General features: G+C 46.4%; 1 protein-coding gene across 1 annotated transcript in view; it reads right to left on the minus strand.

Moving 5' to 3' along the window:
- PTCHD4 (patched domain containing 4) overlaps positions 1-3,441 on the minus strand; it is a 128,409-nt gene extending 124,968 nt beyond the window's left edge. The window contains 2 exon segments of the mRNA XM_066589167.1: positions 2,826-3,392; positions 3,394-3,441. Of these exon segments, the coding sequence (XP_066445264.1) occupies positions 2,826-3,392; positions 3,394-3,441 (615 nt within the window).
- Positions 3,442-12,729: the final 9,288 nt, after the last annotated feature.

Here is a 12,729-nt window from a genome sequence, read left to right on the forward strand (position 1 = left end):
GGCACAGTTGCTAATAGTTTTCAGCCAACCCTTACTGGTCAGAAGTTCAAAAACCCCGCCTGCAGGAAGTGCTGGCTCTGATTGGTTCTCGAGCGCCGTGACTCAGCCAATCACTGCAGCGCTTAAATGGACCAATTACAGCCATTCAATGGCTGTGATTGGTTCATCGAGTGCTGCAGTGATTGGTCCTTGAGCGCTGCGGCTTAGCCAATCACTGCAGCACTTCCTGGAAGTGGTATTTTTTAACCCCCATACCAGGAAGCGCTTGCTGGAGACTACAGACAAGTGTGCCGGAGCTTCGGGAGAAGTGTGGTGGAACTGACGCGCCTGTTAGGTAATGTATTCTTTTTTTTTTTTTTTTTTTATTGTAGCCAGGGCTCATTTTCAGGGTAGGGCTTATATTTCAAACACCACCTCTCGGCCTTCGCCGAAAATTCCATCAAAAGAGCGCTACAAAGTCGCTTGAATTTGTAGCGCCACGTGCGACTTTGTAGCGACACAAAATAACGAAAACGCCATGAGAATATGCAGCAGTAATGTACAGAACACAGCTGCAGTATTTTCTCAAGGTGATATCACTGTTGCCTGTGTGAAAGATATGTTAATGGGACTGCAAAGATAACCGAGCGCTCGGTGTTTCCGCCAGCCCCATTAAAATGAATGGAGCTCTGATCACACATGTATGTCTAGCGCTCTATTCATTTGGATGTCACTGTGGGGGGAGAAGCGAACCCCCCAATGAGAGGCATAGGGGGACTTGGAATCCCCGTTCTCGAGATCGGCGGGGGGGTTCAGACATCGTCAGCATGTTATCCTCTATCCTTTGGATAGGGGTTAACTTGTAATATTTGTACAACCCCTTTAACACTAAGGGACCCCCCTCTATATATCCTATAGGGCAGTGATCTCCAACTTGTGGCTCTCCAGCTGCTGCAAAACTATAAATCCCAGCATGCCCTGACTGTAGTAATTTGGAATGCAATAGTAACATAGCATGTAAGGCCGAAAAAAAGACATATGTCCATCCAGTTCAGCCTATTACCCCCCGATGTTGATCCAGAGGGTCCATCAATCCTACAGGGTGTATGGAAATGGACTGTCTAATGCAGAAATCCCCTTTACACCTATTTCTCCATAGGTTGCCTATAAGTAAACTAATAGTTAATCCCAATGCACCCAAATAGACAATGAGAGAGCGACATCAATTATGGTTTAACCCAGGAAGTATTGCTGTGGATTGTACTTGTCACATATGTCAATGCACCATTTCCTAAAGTGGGAGCACACAATAAGAGCGGCGTGTCAGATGACAATATATAGCTGAATCTAAATAATGAGTGCACTCAATACAATCTATACATCCGATCCACTCAACTGGAACTGCAAAATGCACTTGTAAAACAGCCCTTGTGCATCAACATGTAAATAAGTGCGCTGGCAGGATGTGCAGAGTTGTGTTTGTCACATGTAGCACTGCTAAGTTTGTCATTTTATTCAAGTCACAATTCCTTATCTGGGATTTTGCATAGGACTGCAGATATATTTACTACATTATATCATCACAATATACACAAGCGTTCAATGACAACATCGCTCCTATGGTACACCTGTACACCACAGGGCACACAGGGTAACAATGCCCACATTCGAGATGCTGCGGCAGTGCTGTCACATTTCTCAAGAGATAACTCTTCAATGCACAACCTGCTGCCAATTCACCAGCACACAATACCCATTGCTGGATGCAATAAGCAACAGTTAAACGATAACACAACAGCAAGATAATGGAGCAGACAATTAAGGACAGGGACAATGACTAGTCATCCACAATGCAACCATAGCCTGCAATATATCCTGAGCAATGCAGTGCATCTCTACAGAAGGCACTGTATATGAAGTAGGTATATATATATATATATCTATATCCCTACTATATATACTATGCCTTCTGTAGAGATGCACTGCATATGTATATTTATTATGTGCAACTTTACCAGGTCTCCCAATTCTTCCACAGATAGTTTGGAAACCCAAAGCAGATACACAGGTAATAATGCTGGCTTTGAAACAAAGTATCTTGATATGTGATGTGTAAATATGGATACATATATATAATAAATAAATAATAGTAATATGTATGAAAACCACAGCTTTATATAATATTGTATAATAGTGTATCTATATCACTCATGCTATACGGTTCAATGATGCATTGCTAACATCTATTTCACCTACTAGTGATACTATTTACTACAAGGCATAGTCACACGGGCATTTGGGAATTTGGACTGTATAAATCCTGTGTTGTTTCTGTACAATTTTTTAATCTGGTGCGTGCGTTTTTCATGCGTGTCTAAAAAAAAAAAAAAAATCGCATCTTAGCTCTCTCCTTTTTAAAAAAACTATAGTTTCCCTGGTTACCTCCATTAAAATCGGGTCACACAACTCGCATGGTGTAAGTGCAATCCGATTATATTAAAATACAGCCATAGACTTGCATAGATCATTTTTCTCAGCAAATCGCACCAAAATAGCACATGCAATTTTTTTTTCTACTTATACTTTTTACTTACTTCAAGTAAAAAAAAAAAAAGTGGGTGTGAGCGTACCCAGTGGGTTCCATTTTCACCAGATTTAGGACTGATTTTTGTTCGGTCCGGATGAAAAAGTTGTATGTGTGACTATGCTCTAACATTGATACATTTGCTATTTTATGAGGGGTAACAGGTTACATATAAATAAATACATAGTATCCATCTGTATATTATACACACACACAGCATTTCTGCATCTGCACCAGTTCATAAGTCACAGTGAACACTTACCTTGAGTTTAGTGTTGGGGTAGGTGACTGCCACCTTGTTTACAGTGATATTGGAGAGAGTGGCTGCCCTGATCTCCTCCAGCACTGCTATGATATCATCCAGCAGGCATCTCTTGTCCTCATTGCCCAGCACACACAGATGGGAGAAGGTGTAGTTGTAGCCCCTGTAGTTCACCTTCATGTCCAGCACAGCCTTGTGGATGTGGAGGATATGCTCAGCCTGCAGCAGGATATTCCCTCCAGGCTTGGAAAGCAAGATCACCCTTCCATACCTCCCTGGGGTGTGCAGGTCTGAATACAGCTGCTTCTTGGACTGTTCTAGGGGGAAGAGGCTGCTGGCCAAGCTCCTCTCTATCTTGGCCAGGCTGTGGCTTGGGGCTACCAAGGCTTCCAGGTCACTGTCTGCCTTATAGCGACTGAGGAAGATGAAGCCAAAGATGATGGTGAGGACTGCAGGGAGAGTGAGGAAAAACACTGGGTGCCTGCTGACAAATAAGCCCAGCTTGTAGAAGAATGACTTGAGCCCTCTGTGGATCACCTGCCGCAGCATCCTCCAGCAGATCCTGCTCACCACTAGTGATGATGCTCCAGGTGGCCTTAAGAAGCACATGTGACATGTGTGGAGCTTTGCCCTCCTTGGTCACTTGCTATGCACTCTTCTACTCTGCTCTAGACTGCAGCAAGTTGCAGCAAGCCTGCCAAATATTGATCTGGGGGGGCTCCAGCAAGACTGCCCCTCTTCCCCCCTCTCTCTGATCAGCTCTTGTACTGGGGATTATTTGCTCTTGCAGTTACAAAGCTTCCTTGTTTGATGTTGGCTTCTTTTAGAGGAGACATACATAGAATGTCTGCTTGGGAAGGGAGCATGGGCTTGTATGGTCCTCCTCAGTCATGGCAAACAACAGATGAGGCAGCCTTCATTCATTCATATATTCAAGGTGTACAAGTCATCTGGAGCAGAACATGAGGAATTATGACACTGCAAACACATGAACTGGCTGGAGTAAAGCGCTTTGGGGGGAGGCTGAGAGATTAAATCCATTTTACTGCAGTGTAGTAGCATTGAAATGAGGAGGGGGGCAGGATGGGGGATCTCGGAGATGCTGCTGGTGTTCCACTGTGTCTAGATGGGAATTCCTCCTGTAGCATATAGGATTTTGCAGCATTCTTCATAGTGAGGCTTCTGCATACATCTATCCTGGCTGGCTTTTGTGCATGTGCAGTAGCCCTGTAGACATATAGGATGTCTGCAGTAGCACCTATGTATCTGTCTGTTTGTCTGTCTGTCTCTCTAGCTCTAGAGATGTGAATGCAATGCCTAGCAAATCTCTGCACTGAGTGACAGGTGGACCCCAGCTCCCTATATGTTGTCATTAGTATATAGCTGGAGTCTGCAGACCTCTCTTTATCTCCTCCTGTGTCTACAATACTCCTCACCTCCTCCTTTTCTTTTCATCTTCCTCCACTCCACGTGGGAAGCAGAGCGGGAAGCTGCAGAGCAGTATGCAGGAGATAATGAGGCAATGTGGATTAGGGTTATGTTCTCCTATCCTAGTATGGCTACAGTGCAATAAATAAAAAGTCTTAAAGGTTCTGTACATTTTTAATGCGGTTAATAGGGATGGGGAAATCTGTGAAAATCCACCTTGTCAATGTTCCGCCAACACATTTGCAATTACAAGGTTGTCTTTCAGCCTCCTTTATCTAATCAAAGGGAAATGGCGCTTTCAAACAGGAAATTCGTCAGTAGATGAAGCGGAAAATAAAGTTTTTTACTGGTGTCTAAGGGTTAATGTAGTCAAATATGTCCAGGGATTGTTGCTAAAGGATATATCCTTATGGACCTACATTAGTAGTACTTACAGCATGTAGATCTTGATGACGGCTCTACAACATTTAAGGCTCTGTTCACATCTACATTAATCTTTTCCATTGTTCTGTTTTGTCATAGGAGCAAAAGAAAAATGACTGAAGTGTCAGATTGGTCTCATGATAGACATCAATGGGAAGCCATTGACTTTAAAGGGATTTGCCAGGCAAATACTATTGATTACCTAGCCCCAGGATAGGTCATCAATAGGTGATCACCAGGGATCTGTCGCTCTGGATCCCCAGCAATCTGCTGATCATTGGGTTTGCTGTCAGTGCAGTGGGGCTGGATGTAGTCATCGGATTTGGAGCAGGAAGCGTCAGACACGGCATCACTCACATTGAAATCAATGGGAGTCATGCTTCCTAATGGACTTCCGGTTCTGACTCCAGTGCAGTCACCTCTGAGACTTCCTGTTCTAACCCTGATGACAATGTCCGCCCCACTGACTGCAGGCTGGATGATCATTTAATCACAGGGGATCCGGAAGAGCAGATCCTAAAAGCAGGTTGTCAATAGTATTTGCCCAGAAACCCCCTTTAATCGGATCTATTGGGTTTCCATCAGTGTGTCCGGAATTTTAGGTGGCTGCACTATTTTGTCTGGTGTTTTAGACAGAATCTGCAATGGAGGCTCCTAACGCAGATGTGAGCAGAGCCTAAGCTTGTTATAGTATGCATTAGTCTCTGTCCACATTAGGGCTCATTCACGTTGGCATTATGGATTCCATTTTCCTGTTCCATCGTAGGAATCCCTGGCCAGAATGGATCTCTCTATGATGGAACTGAACTGCGCAGAATGGACCTCATTGGATTAAATGGGGTCCGTCCAACTACTGTTATGCCCTCAGACACAATAATACTGCATGCAGTACTAAACCAGTGTAGCAGCAATAACACGTCACATGTTAGCACGCTAGGGTAATAGCCTGGCGTGGCTACACTATATGTGTAGACCAGACAATCAAACTAATGGTTTTTGAGTTTTATTTCAGTTTCTCTCCTCCAAAAACAGAGCAGAGACAGGGAAACCCTGAACTGACCCCAACGCACGTGTGAAAGCAGCCTTGTTCATTTCCAGCAAGAGAAACGGAAGCATAGCATGTGCCTAGAGGACCATCACATAGATGGAATGTTCTGCAGCAGCGATGCAGAATATGTCCCACCTGTGGAATATTTAGCACCAACATCTGCCCTGCTAACCGTGGATTTTGATGTGGAATTGCACATAGCCGAATCCTGCCATGCCTGCAGTTAGCCTGTGGATTTTGGTGCAGAGTTCCAGGAAGGCGTATTCTGCAACACTGTTGCGGAATATTCTGTCCTTTGTGAAAGGTCCCTTCTAGAGATGAGCGAACGTACTCGTTACGAGTACTTACGCACCCGAGTACCGCCATTTTCGAGTACTTCAGTACTCGGGTGAAAAGATTCGGGGGGCGCTGCGGCGGCACGGGGGGGTAGCAGTGGGGAGTGGGGGGGAGAGGGAGAGAGAGAGGGCTCCCCCCTGTTCCCCGCTGCTACTCCCCGCACCGCCACGCCTCTCCCCGCCCCCCGGCGCCCCCCGAATCTTTTCACCCGAGTACTGAAGTACTCGAAAATGGCGGTACTCGGGTGCGTAAGTACTCGTAACGAGTACGTTCGCTCATCTCTAGTCCCTTCGGATACTTTTATACAAGTGGAATTATTCAGCAATCTGCACTGTAAATGTGGCTTAATCTGCGGCTGCGGGATTCCGCTCCAGAATCCACAGATCTTCCTGCAGATTCTCATGTGCAGCTAATGACAGAATTAAAGTGACCCTCCGGTCCTGGACAAACCAAGATTGCCGAAGCGCTTCTCTGACTACCAGATGCACATTGTGCATTAGTATGCATTGGTAGTCTAAGGCTCCATTCACACGGGCTACAAAATAGCTGCATGAAAAAGAAATCGCAGAACATTGTCTGAACGTAAAATCTTCTGCAGCGCTACTTGCGAGGGTCAGGCCACTCACATGGCTGGAACTGACTGAAAAGAGAGAGAGAGTCCCTGGGGAAACACCCTACATCTCTCTCAGTGAAGGTAAGCCCCACTACGGAGTTGAAGGGGATTACCCCCAGGGCTTCCCTTCATCGCTGGGGACTCCCTTTATCTCAGCGCTTCTAGGGAATTCCTTACTGTCCTCTGCAGGGGAACCCTGGCACCATGCTGCAGGGGATTTCCTTATTCTCCCCTGCAGGGGAACCCCAGCATCGCGCTACTGAGGATTTCCCTAAAGGCTCCTTTCCACTAGCCTATTTTTATCGCTGCGTTTTTTTTAAACGCGATTGTCAATGGGACTTTCTAATGTTGAAAACGTAACGCAATGCACCAAAAACACAAGTTGCGCTGCGTTGCGTTTTTAACATTAGAAAGTCCCATTGACAATCACGTGAAAAAAAAACGCAGGCGATAAAAAAAGGCTAGTGGAAAGGCACCCTAATTCTCCCCTGTAGGGAAACTCCAGCATTCCGCTGCTCGGGATTTCCTTATTTTCCCCTGCAGGGGAACTTCGGCATTGTGCTGCTGGGGATTTCCTTATTTTCCCCTGCAGGGGAACTCCGGCATTGCGCTGCTCAAGATTTCCTTATTTTCCCCTGCAGGGGAACCCCGGCATTGCGCTGCTGGGGATTTCCTTATTTTCCCCTGCAGGGAAACCCAACATCAACCTGCTGGGGAATTAATCTTTCTTTGCCAACCGCCTCGCATAGTCTCCCATAGGAGTTTATGGAGGCTTTTGCGATTTCCTGCCAAAAGATAGGTCAAGCCCTTTTTTTTCACGCAGCAGGGAATTTTAGCCGCTTCATCCAGCACTGATGTCCTATCTTTATTGTTGTGATTTTTGATGCGGCTAGAAATCGTTCATCGGAAGGTTTCCATAGGAAATCATTGGCTTTATTAGTTGTGACTTTTTTAAGCATGTAAGTAGAGCTGCAGGTCTGTGTGAAGGAGGCCTTAGACACTACGGCTACTCCTACTAGCCAGCCCTGCTCACATGGGCAACCAGAACAGCATGTAATGTCTTAGACTAATTATGCATGCTAATGTACAGCATGTGCCAGCTACTCAGAGAAGCTGCTGCGGCCATCTTTATTTGCCCAGGCGAAGCCATTTTCAATTTCACATCAATATCTACAGGGGATTTTGGTGCGGCATTTACTGCATCTTGTGGGGCATAATGAGAGCTAATTCCACCCTGCAAATGGAAACCTCAATGCCTGCTGTCACCAAATTGTGCAGTCAATCAAGGGTTTTTGACTGTCTGCCTCCTCACGAATTTGGTGGTAGCCGGCGATAGCTTCTTCTTTCTGCCACACCGAATGTAGCCAAAGTTCCTTTAACTTTGAACTCCAACTGTATTTCTAGTACCACACAGAGCCTTTGCTATCTTTTTTCCATGTCCTTCCTTGTTTGTGCAATGCAATGATCTCTTCTCTTAACTTTTTGAACCACTCTCTTGACTTGGCCATATTTCTAACATACAATCAAATCCCTAGCCAGTCCAGGTATTTGATGTGTTTTATCTCAAGTACACCTGATGTGACTAATGAAGCCCTTAATTAGTTGCATTAGTTATGCTTGATTTGCAGATGTCTTCTGAGAAATCCTATGCAGGGGGGTGAGTCTACAGCAGTTATTAAAAGTGGCATTTTGTGTTGAATTTTTAGAAGCCACTCATTATATTAGTTGTGTTTAACTTGACCAGGGTAGATCAGAGTCACTCCAGCTGCAGCCAACCCGTCTCTAAGGGTGCATTCACACAAACATATATTGGCTCGGTTTTCACGCCGAGCCGATATACGTCGTCCTCATCTGCAGGGGGGGGGGGATGGAAGAGCCAGGAGCAGGAACTGAGCTCCCGCCCCCTCTCTGCCTCCTCTCCGCCCCTCTGCACTATTTGCAATGGGGAGAGGCGGGATGGGGTGGGGCTAATTCGCGGACCTTAGCCCCGCCCCGCCTCCTCTCATTGCAAATAGTGCAGAGGGGCGGAGAGGAGGCAGAGAGGGGGCGGGAGCTCAGTTCCTGCTCCTGGCTCTTCCATCCTTCCCCCCCCCTGCACACGAGGACAACGTATATCGGCTCGGCGTAAAAACCGAGCCAATATACGTTCGTGTGAATTCACCCTAAAGGAATAAAAACACTACGCCGTATTTTGGATTAATTGGCCACAGCAGCCATTTATTAAACACACTAACACAAATTTACAGTTTTCAATCCAAACAACGAGAGGGGGGGTCCCTGGAGCCACAAAATCTGGTGCATAACTCTTATTCCGTACCCTGCCCCCAACCGTAATGCCCGGGTTGGGGGCACCACCAGCTGCCTCAATTGGCCAATATTGGATATAATAAATCAGTCTGGAGGGACTCCCCCCCCCATAGGCCATGTCTCCAGCACCAGACAACCAAAATTTAACATAAAGGAGGGAATACTAAAGGTGAGACCGTACCCACCAGACTCCCCCCCCCCCCCAAACTACTATAAAACTGACTCCAAGAACCCCCCTCCCGCCAGCTGCCATGACAATCTTTCACCTCCTACTGCTAACCACCAAACATAAGGAAGGGTGGGCGGAACTACCAAACTCCTTTTCTAAAATGGCTCCCACCTCACCACTCGCTATCCTTCTTATCACCTTCACACTCCCCACCCCCTACACTAACTCCCCCCCCCCTCATCATTCGAATTCCCCTATTAGGCTCCTGTGTCCCCTTCCACTACTCCACCCCCCATTAACCCTTTACTTTCCTCCATTCCCTCACCACCCCAGTCATGCGTGGCCTGCACTAATGGAACCTGCGGATCCTGCTTCGGTCCCTACTATTTATATTGTTCAGTTTGCTTGATTACTCTAATAGTAACCATTATCTTCTGTATTAGGGCACAAAATACAACTTAGGACTCCTTCACACGAGGGCATGCGTTTTTACATTTGCTCATGTGAAGAAGTTTGCATGAATTGACTATTTTCTATGATCAAGTCCTGAGCTTAATTAGCATTTTCTCGTCCATTCACGCGGCTGGCTGCGATGTTTTAGTGAAAAAATACATCGCACCCTGGAAATCCCTCGCTTGGCATAAATCCTTGGAATGACTTTTAATGTCTAAATGGAGGCACCTGTAAGCTTTTCGTAGCGTTGGATGCTGTTAAATTACCTCCCCTCCCTTTTTTTCAGCTCCTATAGAAGTCTATGGGAGCTGCCAGCGTATATCGGTCAAAAGATAGAACCAGAACTATCTTTTTACCCAGCCGGCGTGGTTTTTGGTTGCCTATGTTCTATTTCTTACGGTGCAACATTTTTACGTGCCGCAAATTCGCCCATGGGAACGAAGGCATTTGAGAAAAAAATGCCTCAGATGATCGCATATATCGGCCGGTCGTGAAAACGCGGCTACATAGCCACGTATATACACCATGCAAATAAAGCTTTAGCCTTTATGTCAACCTGCACAACTGCTGAATCTGTGAAATCAGTGCGTGCCCATGGCCATGGAGAGGGAAAATACATTTTCTTACCTTCTCCGGACGCTGCGGGTTCCCGTCCGTCACGGCCGGATATTCTTTCTTCTGGCCGGTGGATGTGCTCGGCAAGCCGGCAGCGTGCTGCGCGCATGCGCCGTGCACTCTTTTTTAAAATTAAATTCCTGCTGTCCCGAGTATCCGCAGCGCAGCACAGAAACAGCTGTGGCTGTGCCGCACATACGGACAGCTTCCATAGGCTTCAACTGAAGCCGTCCGTGCGGCACATCCGCAGGAAAATGGAGCATGCAGCGATTTATTCCCATGTGTGACGGGAATAAATCACATCCGCATGCTTTTGACTGCCCTACGGATGCTAATGCATCCCTATGGACAGCAAGACCCACGGATCTCCATTGGGCCTTACACTGCACATTGCAAATGCAAAACACTTTGGTACCACTAGGGGGCACTTTTAGAATATTGCAGTGCATAAACCAATAAAAAGGCACCTAAGAAAACTGAGCTACACAAGCACTGGGTGGCACTTTGCAGCACTGTGCTATTCAACCACTAGGTATCATTTTGGAATACTGTTACATGCAGAATATTGGAATGCAAAAGTGCTTTGATCTCATTACCTATGAATAGGCTTTCCCCAACAGCACACCATGTGGGCAGTCTTGGTATTGGAAATATATGTGGGTTTAAATAGCAATCAAGCAGTGAAACACAACTATTTCTTAAAGGGCTTATTCACACGTCCGTATATCGGCCGGGGTTTCACGCCCAGCCGATATACAGTGTCCCTTACTGCAGAGGGAGGATGCGGGTTGGGCCAGAAGCAGTGCACTGAGCTCCCGCCCCCTCTCCGCCCCTCGCCACTGCTTGCAATGGGGGGTGCCTCAGTTTTACTATAAATTATGCCAGAAACTGGTGTAAATTATTGGTGAAACCTACGCCAGCTTGTATCTGGTATAGATTCCAGTCTGGCTCATGAAGGGGCCTCCACATGCGATGAATGTATTAAGAGGCTTAAATCTTTTAATACATTTGTTGCATTTATGCTGGGTTAATCCTTAATTAGACCAGAGTACTCTATACTCACACCATTAGGGCTCTTTCACACGAGGGTATATGCTTCGATGTGAGGTGTAGAAACCTCGTGAACGCCGAGGCCGCCATGCCGTTGCCCCTCCCCCCTTGCTGGCAGGTTGGGGGCGGCGCTAAGTGCCGCCCCATCCCACCTCCTTCCTTTGCTGGCTGCGGACAAGGGATGGGGAGGGGTGGGAGCTTAGCTCCACCCCCTTCTTGCCTCTTGTTTGCAGCTAGCAATGGGAGGAGGCAGGACGTGGCGGTGCTTATTCCCCTCCCCCCCCATCCCATTGCAATCAGCCAGAGGGGAGGAGAGAAGACGGAGGGAATTTAGCAGTCACGCTGCTAAACTCCCACCCACCTCCCTTCTCCGGCCGCTGTTATTGGCTCCCATAGAAGCCCGTGCAGCGGTCAATGTATTCCAGCCCAAAAGATTGTCTCAGGACTATCTTTTGGGCCCGACGTAAAATGGTCCGACGCTATTTTGGCCAGCCGGGTGCTTTAACGTCGCAGGAATACAGCCATGTGATCTGATGCATTGGCCTCCAATGCATCAGATTGTAGCTAGTATATCGGCCAACTGTGAAAATGGCCGGCCGATATATGCTCATGTGAGCCCTTAAATAAATACTTCCCAATCCAGCCGGCCTCTCGGCTGCCATCTTCTTGTCTGGAAACCTAGATTAAAAGCTTTGATGTGCACCACCAGTCATTCTCTTGTAAAGTGAGACACAATACAAGTATTACAGATTTTGGTTCCCAAAACTTGTAAAGAGTATGTCCGCCATTGAAACCATTTTCTTATTTACTTCAATGTAATTAATTTACCCTTTTGTGTATACAGCTCCTATGCAGAATAATGTGTTGTCATGGTAACAGACAACAAACATACCTTGTGTAGTCAGATCCTGCAGTTATGCTCTCTTCCATATTTCCCGTGTTTCTTGGCTATGTACCTTTGGTAGGTTGCTAAGAATTAGGGGCTGGGTAGAAGGGAATATAACTGCAGCATCAGACCACATGGGTTTATTCTGTTGCCATGGAGACACATAGTTCTTCATAGAAGCTGAAGATTCAATTTGGTAGGAGTCTTAGCGACTCATTCACACGGGGCAATTCGCACAGCTAACTTGCATGCGCACAGAACACATGACTATTAGAACCAATGGTTTCCTATGGACACGTTCAGACAAAGGCATTTTAGCCATGCAAAAAATACACACCTAAAAAAATAGGCCATAAGTGACTGAAATTCCCTGCTGCGTGCAAAAACAGGGCCGGACCTATCTTTAGTGCGCCATGCACAGGTGTCTCCATAGATTCCTTTGGGAGCTGGATAACAAGGGACGGGGAAGGTTGATTAGGTAAACATTCCGATTGTTTAGTTTAAACTTCTAAACAATCGGAATGGGAAAGGAAAGGAGATAAGAGGAAGGGGGTGCTGCCATGTCGCTAAACACAA

This window comes from Eleutherodactylus coqui, chromosome 1, assembly GCF_035609145.1.
Source record: "Eleutherodactylus coqui strain aEleCoq1 chromosome 1, aEleCoq1.hap1, whole genome shotgun sequence".
NCBI classification, from domain to species: domain Eukaryota; kingdom Metazoa; phylum Chordata; class Amphibia; order Anura; family Eleutherodactylidae; genus Eleutherodactylus; species Eleutherodactylus coqui.